The sequence below is a fragment of the Cataglyphis hispanica genome, chromosome 10 (assembly GCF_021464435.1).
Source record: "Cataglyphis hispanica isolate Lineage 1 chromosome 10, ULB_Chis1_1.0, whole genome shotgun sequence".
Lineage (NCBI taxonomy): Eukaryota > Metazoa > Arthropoda > Insecta > Hymenoptera > Formicidae > Cataglyphis > Cataglyphis hispanica.
This window is the reverse complement of record NC_065963.1, coordinates 610628-626182: the sequence shown is the minus strand read 5'-3', so window position 1 is coordinate 626182 and position 15555 is coordinate 610628. Positions and strand designations below refer to the sequence as shown.

The window sequence follows — 15555 nt, the reverse complement described above, 5'->3', positions numbered from 1 at the left end:
GCTTACCTCGAGAGCTTTTCAAAACTATAATAAAGTATTTTTTCATTAAATATTTTTTGAATTATTTTATATCTTAATCTGACATATTTTAATATAAAATATCTTGTAAATTATTATTTAATTTTCGATAATTGTACTGTAATACTTTTATGTACAGAATGAGATGAATCAAATAGTATAGATGAATCAAATAGTATAAAAAAAATTATTTAAAAAAAAAGTTGTATTTACAATATATTTTGTTATAACATTTTTTTTTTAATACCGTTTGATTTATTTCATTATTTTGTACATAAAAATCTTACAATAAGATTATTGAAAACTAAATATTTTGCAAGATATTTTATATTTTATATCAAAGTATGACAGATTCAGATATAAAATAACTCAAAAAGTATTCAATGAAAAAATACTTTATTATAGTATTTTGAAAAGCTCTCGAGATAAGCTACAAGAATATGCAAAGAAAATAGAGGTTTCCATTAAAAAAATTGAAAGTGATCTTCATGTGACGTTGACAACGCTATTCAAAGTCATAATAATATTGCTATGTAATGCGCCATATAAAACTTTATAACTTTTGTATGAAACATTTTTTTCGAAAATGCAAATTTTCCGAAATATTAAAAGATTTCGACTTTTTGTACCTGCGTAGTATAACACCATGTACTATACAGGGTGTCCCAAAACTGGCGGAAAAGTTTTTAATGACAGATTCTTCACGAAATTCTAAACCAAAAAGCTCTTTACAAAAAAGTGATCCGATGAATAGAATTTGAATGGCGAGGTATTGAAGTTGACATATGGGAGTATATGAAATTCGCGCGGTCAGGATCGGCACGATCAAGTTTGACTCATGACTCGTGTACGGCGGTGATGCTTTTCTTATTTCTCTACATTTAATTATTTATTATTGATTTAGTATTGATTTATTCTCTATTACGTACTAGTTGCTTAATCTCTAAATACAGAAAAATTTGGGAAACTAATTTAAGTTATTTGAGTGAGTAATTAATTAATTGATTCATAAAATTATGATCAATTTGTTATTTAATAATTATTTATTTTACATTTGTCATTTGTTAAGTTAATCTAATCAATATTCCATGTTTAAGGACTATGCAACTAGTATGTAAAGTACACAAATAATTATCAATTAATAAAGATAAATCAATTGTAATGAGATTAATTACTATGTAATTCATATTATTAATAGCAGAATAATGTATAGTAATAAGAAACATGCATCGTCGAGGTATGTCAACTTCAATGCCTCACTATTCAAATTCTTTTCATCGGATCACTTTTTTGTAAAGAGCTTTTTTGCTTAGAATTTCATGAAGAATCTGTCATTAAAAATTTTTCCGCCAGTTCTGGGGCACCCTGTATATATCTATCATATATATATATATATATATATATATATATCATATATCATATATATATATAACATGTAGTATAACATATAATTCAACATATAATATAATATAATATACGACTACATAATATAATAAAATATATGTATATACATTAAATACTTACCCAATTGCCCTTTAAATTTCCTTTGTCATTATCTTTTATAAATTCTTGCTGCTTTGCCATCCAGCTGTACAAATCTTCTCCTGTATTTATAGGTTTAGTAGAATGATTTGTAGGAGATGTTATTTGTTCTAGGCTTCCAGTGCTATGTTGACTACCATGACCTACGCCTTCAGAATAAATGCTAGGATTGGAGCCAAGCTGATGCGAATGCGAGATATGAATTTGCGGGGTCTTCTCTTCTCTCAATGTTCCATAGCCTATAAAAATAATGTATTAATTATAATAAATATAACTCTAGAGATATGATATTATTATTAATAATAATCAAAAGATTAGTTACAAGCAATAAATAACAATGTAACAATGATAGAAATTTTCAAAATTTTCGAAAGAGAATCAGTATGTCAAGAACATTAGTAAAAAAATATAAAAATATCCCTAAATTTTTTCATGATAAAATAAATTATATTTAAAATGAGGTCATATGCACATAACATATAGTTTAATTGTCATTATTGTCAAATTACTAATGCCGCTATTACTTCAAACAAGTCAATTTATAGAAATAAAATTGACTTAATTACTAACTGTATAAGGAAAATTAAACAGTTTTCTGTCCCTTATTACTTACTTATATTATTCGCTTCTCGTGTTTGACCGAATAGTCCATTGCTGGTAAGTAAAGGAAAAACAATACTTGCACGAGTACTAGCGGGTACTTGCGTCTGTTGCAATGTTTTTCCTCTCTTTGCGACAGCTATGGGCGGAGAAGGAGAGGAATATGAATCCGGGCCTGGAACTGGTGTTGCTATAGGAGTCGTATCTTTCCCACGAGGAGAACTTACAGGAACCGTCAAACCATCGCCACCACTACATATACCTAGTCACGTTACCACACAAAATCAAGACAATTATATAAGATAATAATAATGTTAAATTTGTTAATTAACAGGATAGATTCACAAAAGCTAATCAGTTAAAAGAAAGCAGGGAAAGAGACGCTCAAGCAAGCACATATACAAACATTTATATACATAGGATCAAGCTTTATGAAAACAACACACAAGGTGCTCTCTGTTAGATAAATTAATGATGAACTCAATATATCAGGAAGGTAACTTTTACAAGATAATATTTCGTTTTAAATCAGAGTGCATAAAAAATGTGTATAAAAATATAAGAGGTTGAAATAATTTGTTTAAATATTTCTAAAAGAAAAAAAAGAGCTAAAAAATCTTTAATTATTTTATATAATATACTCAATTGTAAATAAAAATCTTTCCATTCTAAATATAAAGTTTCTTCTCGTGAAATACACTTTATTGTATAAGTGTATATATATATATATATATATATATATATATATATATATATATATATATATATATATATATATATATATATATATACATTTTTCTTTTTTTGTTATATGTATAATTATATGTATAAAGCAATATTGTAATAAATAACATAAAACAAAAATAATTGTATTCGCTAATTACATATGTCTGTATATTTTATATAATAATATTAATAATATAATTATAATAATATTAATATTTAAATTATATATTAAAATTTTTTTCTTTGTTTAATGCTCTGCCCTATTGTCTGCAGATATTTATAATATTATTAATGCTTGTTATGATTTGTAATACCTGATGTTTTATCTTGTCCGCTCTTGATATGCGCATGTTTATGCATATGGTCCGTGTGGATGAGCATAGCACATTCATCTGTGACTTCCTGATCATCAATATCTCCCGCACTACCCTCTCCATCGGTTAATAGATTCTCCTATAAGTATCAGCAAAAACCAACACTCAAAATATATATATATATATATATATATATATATATATATATATAACTTCTTTTAATATTTTTTCAAAGCAAAATTTTTTTAAGAAGACGATTTTACCAAAAGTAATATATTTTACTAACATTAAACGTGTAATCAATAAACTGTTTTTTCGACTTTTCTGTAATTGTAATGCCTATTTAAGTCGAAAGAAAACGCTTTAATGCTGATCTTGTGATGATATAAGAGAATATAGCGCTACAATTAAATAATTTTTAATATAAAAAAATATATATAAAAATACTTTATATAATAATCAAATAGATTTCAGCTATTTCATATATAATTATTTATTAGCCACATTTATATTCTTTAAGCTAAGCATGGCCATACCTGATGTGATAAATACATATGATATACATATAAGACATAAAATTGCTATATATTAGCATATATTACAAGTTGTTAAAAGCATACGTATGTGATATAATCTTTACAAGAAAACATAAAAATATCCTTCTCTGATTTGATAGATTTTGGGAATGATGTAGAGAACAGCTTAAAATACTAGCTAATTATTTTTTTATAAGCGTGTTTTCTCATATATTTAACAGTTAAAACAAAAAATGATTCGATATGTAATTTTGAGCAAATATATATTGTCAAATTCATAAAATCATAAAATATATAGAAAAATATATTAGACAAAAGTTTTATCATTCTTAATGCTATGCATTTAAATGATATATTTCTAAAAATATTTCCATTCACAATTAGTAATTTTGTAAATTTCAAATATATTATAAAACCAAAAATTAAGAAACATTTAGTACCAAATTAAACACAATACTTATCTGAAACTTTTCTATATATCTCATGATGTTGACAAAATATTTAATTCAAATCACACATTCTGAATTATCTTTAAAGAATTATTTCAAAATGTGTGAGATCTAAATATGAGATTATCCTTACATATCTAAATGTGAGATTATCCTTATATATATATCTTTTATCTATAATATTTCTCTATAGTATATTTAAAGCTCATCAAAATCAGAGAAAGGCATTTCCATATGTATTTCTTGTTAGTCACTATTTAATAATAATTTTGCACGCAAGAAGAATTTTAAAGCATTTAGTTCAATTAAAAAAATATAATATATATATATATATATATATATATATATATATATATATATAGCGTGTCCTAGACCACCTTTTCTTTCAAAAACTAAGCATTTTAGAGAAAAACGTTTTGAACAAAATTGTATGGTTTGAGGGAACATAAGATGGTGTCATTGGTTTGACCTTGGATGGCATCGTTAAGGTCAAGTCAAGGACACCTTTAATTTCTTAAATGGAATCACCTATTTTTTATTACATATTCTTATAGCTTATGTCGAGAGCTTTCCAAAACATTATATAATATTATATACTAATACTAAATATACTAATATTTTTCATTAAGAATTTTTTGAGTTATTTTGTATCTTAATCTGACATATTTTAGTATAAAATATAAAATATCTCAAAAATAATTTAGTATTCGATAATTGTATTGTAATACTTTTATGTATAAAATAATGATGAATAAAATGGTGTACAAAAAATAATTGTTTTTAAAAAAAAGTATGCAATTATTTGCAATATATTTTTTTATAACAATTATTTATTTTTTCTTTACACCATTTGATTCATCTTATTATTCTGTACATAAAAGTATTCCGATACACTTATCGAACACTAAATAATTTTCGAGATATTTTGTATTTTATACTAAAATATGTCAGATTAAGATACAAAATAACTCAAAAAATTCTTAATGAAAAAATGCTTTATTATAGTGTTTTGGAAAACTTGACATAAGCTATAAGAATATGCAATAAAAAATAGAGATTCCATTTAAGAAATTAAAGGTGTCCTTGACTTGACCTTAACGATGCCATCCAAGGTCAATCCAATGACACCATCTTATGTTCCCCTCAAAACACAATTTTTGTTCAAAACGTTTTTCTCTAAAATGCTTAGTTTTTGAAAGAAAAGGAGTGTACGGGTAGTCTAGGACACTCTGTGTATGTGTGTGTGTGTGTTCGTGTGTGTATGTATGTCGTGTGTGTGTGTGTGTGTATAAATAAACGTTTTTGTTGTATATATTGTATAATGCATAAATTTTGTAAAAATATTTTTTATTGCAAAATTCTTACTCCTTTTCATATCGATTTCTTCTTCCACTTTTGTCTTATTTATTTGCTGAAAGAAAAAGTGACTAGCAAATTATATTTTTTCTATTAGTTACTCTTCAAGATCTTAAATCAGAAAACGGAAAAGAGATACAAAATATATACATATATTAATTAATCTTATGTTATAGATATATAAACTGTGTGTCAAATTTATTATTATCAATTTGAATATTTTGAATAAATTCATATTTATTAACAACTTTTTAATAAACAACAAGCTTTTTTAAAAATTTTTTGTAGAGTAATCAAAATCATAATCTTGACAATAAGATCAAGGGCATTTGCGATATTTTACACACCAAAATAAATAATTAGCTAGTATTTTTTAGCATTTTAGAAAATTCAATCAATCATTAAGCATCACTAATTGATCCTTAAATCATCAAACACTGAATGCTTACTAATTCATCTACACAATGTATATCTTACCTCATCTGGATCCGATACAGCAAATGTAACGTTCAATGGTTTAACATGCTTTGTTTTGTAATTATGCTCCAACAACAATGGTGTATAAAGTACATTCTTCCATTGTCTGCTTAATACAATAACACCCTAATGAAAATAATAATAATATAAAATCTATATTGCGCGCAAAATATAAATTATAAATTTTACAAAGAATTTATACGTTAATTGTTTTCAAAATTATTACCTGTCGAAGTGTTGAAAGAAGCGGTAGGTCAGATTCTTTCAAATTAGCTTCAATATTTGCAATGTCGGATAATAAAACGTAATTCTGTAATATAGTGCATAATTGACAAGAGGGATCTTCTTGCAATGTTTTGGCCAATGGTGTTAATCTTCCATAACGACTCTGCAAAAATGTTGGAAAATTATTAAGATTGTAAACAATATATAACAATTCCTCAATATATCATTATACCTTCATAGGCATATGTATTCCTTGCACGTCTAACGCTTCTGCCATAAGACAAGCAACAATCGCGGTGGATCTACGATACATTGTTCTAAACATATGAACGATCCGAATTGCAAATTTGTTACTGGGATTCATCCATGCATTTATCGCTGGCGATGCCGTGCTGAGCAAATTCCAATCCAATCTTGTATAATCGATTTTCCTCGTTATTGGAGTACGTGGAGGCGCGGCGAAGTTAAACCATACAGTTTTCAACTCGATAACGCATGATACAGTATTGCCATTCGCCACTTTGGACGTGAGACTGTTGCATGTAGCGCTCATATTCATCTGAGCGCTGGTGGATACACTTGCCGGCTTTGTCTCAGTCTCTGTGATAGTTGCTATAAACGTTGAAAAATTAAAGGTAAAGTAAATAAAATAAGCGAGTAATAATTTTGTGTCAATATTATTAGAACTGTAGCTCTTTTACCAGCAGTATTATTATCCAATTCCTCTTGGCTCTTAATGCTATCTGTACACAATATTTCAGTTTCATTCTTTTTGTTATTATCACCGTTTTCATTTTTTTCAAACTGAGATCTCTTCACTACTTTCAATTTAATTCCCTCTAAACCGCACTCGAACATTATAAATCCCAATCTATCCTCTCCACATCCCATAGTAAATTCTTCGGTGGCTTGCGGTGTCTGTTTCTAAAATATGTGTAATAAATTATTTTTTATGTATAAATTATCTTACGTCTCATTGAGGTAATATTCAGGAAGAGATCTGTATATACATTTAGCTTTTCTTTATCATCGATCGCGTGATGTAAATAATAATCGACACACTTTAGCGGCGACGTCATTCTTGTGCACGTAAATAATACTTTCGAATAATGTGCAGGTATAGCCGTTATGACCGCGTCCTTCAATATTGAAGATTCATTTCTTAGCCTTCTTAATTGAGAATGCGCTTTGCCTATCAAAAAAAAAAATAAAATTTTATATTACATAATATATGAAATACTCTCATATGATATATATATATATATATATATATATATATATATATATATATATTTACTTATATATACCAATATTTAAAGTAACTATAATCTCTTCCTGTTGCTTTTCCGACGTTTCTATGTACACAGTTTCTCCTCCTACGTCAGCTACAACTGCGGTAGTTTGATGTCCGGGTAAAAATGCTTTGCTGATCTTGTTCACTTTCTTTTGATTCGGTAATGCGGCTGGTTTATGGAACATTTGGACGACCTCTCGGGCCTGTTTCCCCAAATAAAATCTAGCGGTAACGTCGTCGAGACAAATCGCAAATAATGACACGCACGTCAAGTCGCGGATATTTTCTAATGCGGAGAACGATATAATCTCTTCGACAACGGATGCTTGTAACAATGTTAAGTTCAACTGAAAATAATATTAAAATACAACTGAAGAACATATGCGTGAGAAAAACCCATAGAAAACTTTTTATCATATTTTGCAAAATTATTATACCTTCGGTAAGATAATACTGCCTTGTACTTGTGTCGTAATACTTTCTTCGTAAACATTCGTTTGTAGCGCGATCTTACCTATTGATAAAAATAAAAAATCTATAAATATACACACTGATCCCTGATGATTGATGTAGCAAAATGTGTTGTAAAAACTAACATTTGTCATCACCTTGATCGTTTTTTCTTTCTGCTGTCGATCGTTTCGAACTGGTTTGGACTTGACTCCAATATGATAAACTCTGATCTTGTTTTAAAATATTTGCACTCTCCACTTTGCTTATGCATTCATTGTGAAGATGATTTAAAATCGTTAATGGATGTAAAGTGGCCAAAGTTGGGATAATACTATCGATAAAACGCTGAAGCGATTCTAAAACCATGGGGCTTAACATAATATCAACGTCTCCTTTAAATTTGACAATAACTGTTGTACGTAATCCAGTTTCGTGCAATATCGCCAATAATTCTTCCTCGTTATGCATCGCATTATCCTCTTCGCCTGCATAGAAATTCTTAGATTTTTTCGAGACCATTCAAATATGTAATTTTCTCAATAATACCGTACCTTCTGCTCTATTTAACGATACATCGTCCCACAAGTAAGGATGTGTAGGCGTTTTGTTGGATGAACCTACAACAGGTGAGCCGTCCGAACGTGTTATCATCTTTAATGATGTAAAACCTTCGGTGACTGTTTCAAGTTTTGGCACGTATCGTCCGCCAACGTAAACCAATCTACCATCTTCCATGCGTTGAAATACAGGAGTGGTAAAGGCATCGCCACCCATAGGTAATGAGGACTGATTCCAATTTGTACAACGAACCTAACAGATTTTGTTCCATATACTTAGATTTTGTATAAATATTATTATTATTATATAGTATATTATTTATATCATTGTTTATATATAAAGTATATTATTTAAATATAAAGTATATATTCATTATTAATTATTATATACTATTAATTATATATATATATATATATATACACACACACACAATATATATATATATATATATATATATATATATATATATATATATATATATATATATATATATATATATATATATATATATATATATATATATAAAAAAAATGAACAAGATGCAAATAAGTTTGTATCAATAACAAAAGTACCTGTGTCAAGTGGCTGACGTAACTGGACATCAATAACGGCGAATCTACGATCGGTTTATTCACTTGCATGTGTAAGTTTACAAGTGTGACATCTTCTTGCGAAGATACAGCAGAGATAAAACTAGTAGATGATACGGAGTGGCTGTCTGAAGAGTCTTGTATGCCGCGACTATTTTCAGTTTGATCCATTTCATTTTGAAAACTAGCGTTTCTGTTGATCCTGGGGCTTCTCTTTGTATTTAATATCTGCGTTTTCGCTCTCTCCAACGTATGCGCCTTGTCTACCACTGAGTGATTCATATTGGTCGAGCTCTCGACGATGGACAGATCTGACGAGAATTTTTTCTTCATACTGTCATTGCGATTTAAGACACAACCAGAGCCGACGATGGATTGGCGTAAGCTGGATGTTCGACTCCCGCTTAATCCATGACTCATATCTTCATCGGCCGAATAAAATGCTTCCGAGTGATTTTCCGACGACATGGATATCGTACGTTGTACCTTTTAAACATAACGGTAAATACACACAAACACGATAAATAATAACGTATTTAAAATGATATCCTTTACCTCTTGCTTCAGTCGCTCTTCCGAGTTTGTCCTCGCGTATAATGAATGATGAGAATCTGATACGTTCATTCCTTCACGTTGTTCATCTTTTCCAGTCAAGCATATACATGCAGAGATATTAAATTCAGTTGGAACCACAGGTAAAGATTGCGGACTATTTGCAGATTCAAGCGTTTCTATATTTTCCGTTGCAGTAAAGTAGTCCACGGCTAATTTGGAATCAGACACGCTACTCTTGGGCGCAGTTTCAATCTCTGGTACGTTTAAGATGGATTTACTTCGTTCTACATTCAGTTTAGAATCAGAATCCAATTTTTGAGGTAGCGTCTGTGTTACAGGACTAGCATCGATCAAACGAGAATACGGTACATCTTTCACATTCGGCCCACTATAATACCAAAAAGAGTTTATAATATAATGCCATTGTAAAAAACATTTTCCGCAAATAGATATTTCCAATTAATTTTTTTATCTTTTTCGATAACATTTATTTTTTTTTCTTTTTTTTTCTTTTAATTTCCAGCAAATAACACTATTTCAGTTTTATTAGCAATATAAATTTGGTTTTGATTAATAGAACCAAAAAAAAATGCATATAGCTCTATTCTGCAAATATCTAAACTTTAAATTCTCTTGATATTAATAATTGAATAAGATATTGTTCAGAGATTAAATCATAATATCAAAAAAGAAAAAAAAAGTGCAGAAATAATTAAAAAAACACTGTTACAAATTTTTAAGATTACCGCATTGATGTATAGGAAAATCTTCTACCCAGCGGTTTCCTGTCGCCACTAGATATCAATGGACTTGCAGACGCAACGTTTAATTTTGTACAAATACTTTCTTCCTTATTATGATCAGTAACAGATTTTGGACGTTCGACACCCTTCTTTGTAACTTGCGTACCATCTTGACTAAGTGCTACTTTTAATCCTGTCATAGGATGGCATACATCTTGCAAAGATATATCTTGCAAACTGTATGGCGGTGTGTGAAATATCAATTGCCTGTCGTGTAAAATAGATTGTCCAAATCCTTTCTCTTTACCAGGCTCATAAATTCTGAAAATATAATAAAAGTAAGTTATATATAAATAGAAAATATATAATCTACATTAAATATATATATATATATATATATATATATATATATATATATATATAATACTTATAATTAATGAATTAATATATAAATAATATTTACAATTAGTATATTAATATTTATAAACAATTATATTAAAACAGAATATTCCATTATTTGTCGGCATTAAGTCGACATTTAAGTCCGGACATGTTTAATACAGCAAGAGAAAACAGGTGTTCACCTGTAGGCAGCAATATTGATACCATCCTGAAGATCTTGATAGCTCGGTTTGAAAAATTTCGGTCCGTTTCGATTATTGCCAAAGAATACGCAGCCTCCTATACAGCCGCACTTCGTTGCTTTTACCCCGCTCTCCTGCAGCCACAAAAACCACAAGCGTTTTGTCGCTTCGTCATGCATCTTTAGATATTTATTTTGTACTAAATGCAAATTATGCTCTGGAGCTGGAAGAGAAATGGCGGCTTCTAAAATAACCGGACCCAGAGATATCGATCCCACCTCAAGCCATATATCTGATCCGTCACCTATATTATACGTGTATAGAAAAAAAATGTGTTAAACTTTTTTTATTAATTAAAAATTAAAATATATTCACGTTTACACACAAGATTTTTAGATTCATAATCACAGATACATACGAAAAATACCTGACATCCGACTGCTTGCATTATTATGAGATCTTCCGCTGCCTGTTGTATTAGTATTACTTGTATTCGCGAAGTAATCTGCCGCAGATACAAACTGCCGAATCGATATAGTAGGTAGAACAGCGGTGACGCCCGATTTGACTTGGTGTCCATGAAGATTACAAGTGGCAACACGAATCGGAGATATCCAGAACTGTATAACAGTACCCGCTTCTTGTAGATATAAATCAATAGCATCTATAGATAGTCTCGTCATTCGATATTTTATATCCTCGGAACTCGGGCATCTAAACACATTGAAATTTAACTCGATAAGTAAATATAATATAAATAATAAATAAAAATGTCGAGAGACATTTATTATATAATAAATATGGAGAGGATATACCTGTAATGTTTATCAACATCGCTTTCTGGACATTGCAGCGGAGGAAGGCCATGGTGACATTGAAACGGTAAATCAGGTGGACGTAGACTGTTTTCAGTATTCTTCGCCATTAACAGAAAAGTTTCCAATGATGTAACAAAGTGATGTAATTGAGGGGACGTGATCTTTCCGCTTAATTTGCCCAATTGCACTTCGATCAACCATGCATACTCAAGTGTCTCCTGATCCAAACTCCTTCCTTCGTTACTGAACATAGCATGCCCTCTGACTTGTAGTGCGCTTAGCATCAAATGTCCTTGATTTAAATGATGTTCTTTGCTCGATCTCGCCACATTATCTGTAAGTAGAGCAATAGCAGGAGAGAGTAATAACTGTAATTGTGTTTCCTTGTAACTTTTTCTCATTTCAAATCCAAAGCGTTCTAGGATTATAATCGGACACGACGGATCGTTTTCATTACAATTCTTAATTAAATGGGCTTGAATGTCATGCATAGTAACACCGACGGTCACTTCTAAGGATCTGTAATCTCTCGGATCAAACGGCTTGGATTTTAATTCCTCATCTTCTACAGATGGCTCGACACTGCTATTTTGTACATCCTTATCTTTGCTTCTTTCTGCATTACTGGGTGTCGAACTAGCTCTACTTTGTTGCATATCGGTAAACGTTTGATAATCTCCAAATATGTTTTCTTTCAAGTGCATGAAGTTTTTTAACAAAGACCCATACAAAATCAATACGGATGGGCCGATTTCAAGTTCCACACTAACTTTATCAGGCGTTATGGATTGTGGATCAAACTTTTGCGCGCCGCTTCTTGCCCACTGCAAGCCCGGTGATTTTCTACATTTTGGAATTCGCATAGGAGACAGAAGAATCTCCTCTTTTTCTGGAGTTGTTATATTGGCTTGCGGAGTAGGACCCAGGGGTGGGCATAAATGATAAGTATAATTGATACTCAACGCTACGATTGGTACAGACCAACAATCGACCCAGCCCGATTCTTTTTGACAAAAATTCCTCCATTTTTTACCTCTGTTCAATTCGTGCAAATGTTTATGGGTCCCATCGCGTGTCATGATCTTCGCATTTTTATTTAGTGCTAGTAAAATAATACGATTGGTATTAACCTCCGGCAAATAGAACGAAAGATCAACGCTTTCTCCTTGAATCCAAAAACGCAACGATATCGTAACAGGCAGAAAGTCTACGAATGGAAGATCAAACGACAGATCAAAAAATTCCCCACAGAAAGCAATGTGCGCGTTCTCTTGGTTCTGAGATGAGCAATCGATCCAATTGTATTCATTACAGACTGTAATCAGTTCAAATTCCTTCAAGAGTAAACTAAATTTCCAAGTGTATGGAACAAAGTGTAGAATGTCGGGTCTTGCCTTGCTCGCCCAGTCATTGATCATATCTTGAAAAAAATCTTTGTGCAAATAGACTAAATTAGCAGTAGCTTTACATCCAGTTAAATTCAGTGTCCATTCTTGATGATCGTTCCATCTGATAGGATAATGACACTTTACTCCAAATTCCAAGGTTTCACTTTCGACCAGACTTCGATATTGTAGACTGGTCGTGGCCTCCAAATGTAGAAGCTGACCTGTTATTTTTGTCGTATACCCGTCCTGTAATACTATCCACGGCATTGTAATTTCCAAATATGATCCTGGCCCTACGTTAATATGAACGGCATTAGTTTCTCTATTTTTACTGAAAAGTATATCAATTGTCGCTTCATTCAGTGTTGATAATCTAATGTCGAATGATTGAACTTGTCTTTTATCTCCTGGTTTAGGTGATTTCGTAATCTTCAATGGTTGATAATTGTTGGGAAAAAAGAATTTAAATAGATGCTCCCGTTGCCTATCGGCCCATGGACCGTAACTGAAATCCGTGCCCTTTCCACATTTGATATCAATACCCCATATAGGAGGCATCGCTTCAACCATATCTCCGTTCACCAATTGTATCATTTCAGGATGTTCTGGTACAACGCCAGATTCGTCCATATAATAATAAACTTCCATATGGTTCGAACTTAAAACAACAAAACCTTCTCCCATGTATCTGGGTGGATCATCAACCATACCGGTGTATTTTGGGCTTGGGGCTAAAATAACTTTGAAATTCTCTGCCTTACACTTGGTAAAGTGCATAAAATGATCATGCCTAGATGCCGCTGGTTTTGTGGAATATACAAAATGCGCTTCCTCCACAGTTATAGATAACGTAGTTGGTACTAAACGATTACCAAATACCAATCTTCCCTAAAAAAGCAGAAACATATACATTGCAACAATATTTTTAAAAAAGTTTGCTTATGAATAAAGATACAAAAGAGAATTAAGGCAATGTAGAAAAAATATTGTTATCACTAACTGTGCAAATATCTAATTTAATAACTGGTATCAGATCTCTCCAAGTACGCGCAATCACATGAGCTTCCTTCTTTCTAATATTATCCACATGACGAGATACGTCCATTGTATTGATTTGCGAATGACGAGTTTCATTAGCTGTATTATTTAAAGATTCCCCGTCCTGGTCATCAATGTTTATATTGTGATCATTTTCATCAGGAAACATTTGCGGTGTAAGACCAAAAGATTTTTCCAATTGTGCGTAAAGTTGACAGCGATTGTAGACGTGTAATTCAAATCCATTCAGCATAACTGACAACCGTGTGTCAGAATGTGAAAGATCTATAAAATAAAAAATTTTAATTATATTCTCATATTTTATTATATCATTATATCATTATATTATTATATCATTATATTACTTTTGTTTTAAAATTTATTATATTAAATACCAGAAAGAGTATTTACCTTCTGATACATCTTTGGGGACATAGCTTCTCCACCATCTAAATATAAGCCAACCATCCTGGATTCTAAAACTATAATCCATTGTAATGTAAACTATGTCCCTAAACATTATTTTCCCACTTAAAGCACTTAGTGTGAAGGAACCTGCAAAGCAAAAATAAAATAAATCCTTGAAGTGATTCAAGAACAATTATATGTCCTTACCAACTTTAATATATCCATCTCTAATAACAAATCGATTTAATAATTTTGTTAATATATAACCAGCCACTCTGCTATTGTAATAAGCGATATAAACAATCCAAAAGATTGCGGATACTAATGAACATAACAACCACATAAAGTTGCTATCCATTTTAAGGTCATCCAGGATGACATGATCGGAATAATTCCAAAAAGCTGGTTCAATTCCAAAAAAAGATGAGATAGTAACATTGGTTGCTTTATTTTCTTCCATGATAGTGTTATTCTCTTCTGTTTCTTGAATTAGAAATTGTTACTCATAGCACATTTTATTTACTCACTCTGAAAAAATAGAAAAAGATCTACTTAATACATTTAATAATAAGAATAAATTTTTAATATTTTAAAATTTATAGAAGATTAAATTATATATATATATATATATATATATATATATATATTTAATCTTCTATAAATTTTAAAATATTAAAAATTTATTCTTATTATTTAATATTATATATATAATATAATAATTTAATGATTTATATACAAGGTGATGCAGAAATACACTGACAAACTTGGGTAATGAGTTTTTGGGCAATGAATTTTTCACATAAAAACAAGTAAAAAATGTCATATGAACATATGTCTGAATGTCTGGTTTATGAGTTATAATCAAAGTCCTAGTTTATGAAAT

The 15555-nt window shown here is 30.3% G+C and overlaps 1 protein-coding gene across 8 annotated transcripts in view; it reads right to left on the bottom strand.

Moving 5' to 3' along the window:
- Window positions 1–15147, bottom strand: part of LOC126852224 (transmembrane protein KIAA1109) — a 37654-nt gene extending 22507 nt beyond the window's left edge. For 3 of the 8 annotated variants that reach the window (XM_050596770.1, XM_050596773.1, XM_050596774.1), the window contains exons 1-21: window positions 14880–15147; window positions 14676–14819; window positions 14227–14549; window positions 11836–14114; window positions 11448–11734; window positions 11021–11324; window positions 10440–10757; window positions 9694–10081; window positions 9121–9624; window positions 8542–8800; window positions 8134–8475; window positions 7975–8051; window positions 7551–7884; window positions 7254–7435; window positions 6945–7167; window positions 6476–6855; window positions 6245–6406; window positions 6019–6144; window positions 3201–3339; window positions 2174–2422; window positions 1543–1799 (exon numbers count right to left, since the gene is read on the bottom strand). In XM_050596770.1, the coding sequence (XP_050452727.1) occupies window positions 1543–1799; window positions 2174–2422; window positions 3201–3339; window positions 6019–6144; window positions 6245–6406; window positions 6476–6855; window positions 6945–7167; window positions 7254–7435; window positions 7551–7884; window positions 7975–8051; window positions 8134–8475; window positions 8542–8800; window positions 9121–9624; window positions 9694–10081; window positions 10440–10757; window positions 11021–11324; window positions 11448–11734; window positions 11836–14114; window positions 14227–14549; window positions 14676–14819; window positions 14880–15132 (7530 nt within the window). In that variant the 5' untranslated portion in view covers window positions 15133–15147. Of the gene's footprint in view, window positions 1–1542; window positions 1800–2173; window positions 2423–3200; window positions 3340–5550; window positions 5597–6018; window positions 6145–6244; window positions 6407–6475; window positions 6856–6944; window positions 7168–7253; window positions 7436–7550; window positions 7885–7974; window positions 8052–8133; window positions 8476–8541; window positions 8801–9120; window positions 9625–9693; window positions 10082–10439; window positions 10758–11020; window positions 11325–11438; window positions 11735–11835; window positions 14115–14226; window positions 14550–14675; window positions 14820–14879 lie in introns of all 8 variants that reach the window. The other 5 variants (XM_050596772.1, XM_050596777.1, XM_050596769.1 and 2 more) reach the window with 4 other exon arrangements.
- Between the last annotated feature and the right edge of the window lie 408 nt (window positions 15148–15555).